This window comes from Eimeria mitis, genomic scaffold (genome assembly GCF_000499745.2).
Source record: "Eimeria mitis Houghton genomic scaffold, Emh_scaff471, whole genome shotgun sequence".
NCBI lineage: Eukaryota > Apicomplexa > Conoidasida > Eucoccidiorida > Eimeriidae > Eimeria > Eimeria mitis.
In genome coordinates this window covers 5,763-6,767 of record NW_013573012.1, presented here as the reverse complement: position 1 = coordinate 6,767, position 1,005 = coordinate 5,763, and the positions used below count along the sequence as shown (strand labels likewise).

General features: G+C 53.3%; 1 protein-coding gene across 1 annotated transcript in view; it reads right to left on the bottom strand.

Annotated features, from left to right (window-relative positions):
- Nucleotides 1-1,005, bottom strand: part of EMH_0013400 (14-3-3 protein, putative) — a gene marked incomplete at both ends in the record, with an annotated part of 1,098 nt that extends 93 nt beyond the window's left edge. The window contains 3 exons of the mRNA XM_013499820.1: nucleotides 3-288; nucleotides 552-622; nucleotides 726-1,005. Coding sequence (XP_013355274.1) covers nucleotides 3-288; nucleotides 552-622; nucleotides 726-1,005 — 637 coding nt within the window. The remainder of the gene's footprint in view (nucleotides 1-2; nucleotides 289-551; nucleotides 623-725) is intronic.

Here is a 1,005-nt window from a genome sequence, read left to right as displayed (position 1 = left end):
CTGCTGCCGTTGCTGACGTACCTTGTGTCGAGGCACCAGATTACGGGTTGCACCCACACCCTTTGTAACTGCTGTTTCTGCTGCAGTTTCTGCTGCTTCCTTCGGAGATACTCCTGCGAGCGTCAGCCCAGCAGCAGCAGCAGCAGCAGCACGAACAGCAGCAGCAGGAGCACCTTTGTCTCGAGCTTCTCGCCAGGCTGGGCCTGCTGCTAACAAAACTGCATGAGCTCCAGAAATCATGTAGTAAGAGGAACGACAGTCTGATATCATCGCCTTCACGGTGTTCGCCTGAGAACCCCCACAGCCCCAGTAAACGCATGCACAAGGCATACAAAGAAGCTCGTGGGTTTACTCGAGGGTTTAGGGTTTAGGGTTTAGGGTCTAGGGTTTATCGGCTGTCGTTAGTGTTGTGAGGCGATGAAACAAAGTTCAAGACGAACAGCGGCTCATCCTCTTCTGAAATTGGCAATGTCAGCGAAGCTAGCTGTTAGGTATTGTTCAGGGTTTAGGGTTGGATGTTTAGGGTTTAGGGTTTAGGGTTTAGGGCATACGAGCAGCTCGCGATGCTTTCGAGACAAAAGCGGACGCATCCGTATTGCGTCTTTCAGCGCCTGGAAGACATCTGCACAGATGAACACAACACTCTTCCGAGGGTTTAGGGTTTAGAGTTTCAGGTTTAGGGTTTAGGGTTTAGGGTTTACGCGCCAGAAGTTATGAGGGCTCACCTTCTCTGGATCTGCACTGCGCTGTGACTTCGATCTTTGCCTCTGCCTCGTAGAACCGGGCGTTTGCTTCATCTTCTGTGGAATCTGAATGTTGCGCAGCAGCTGCTTTTGCTCTGCTTTGCTGCTGCTCCTGCAGCTGGTAATGTTGCTTGGTTTGTTGCTCGGCGTCCTGAAGCTGCTGGTGCTGCAGAACGTGGCCGCCGTCTCGCAGAGGTGCAGCACTTGCGGGCGCCACTACTGATGGCCTCCAAGGGCCCCTGTTCAGGGTGCTTGACGCCAT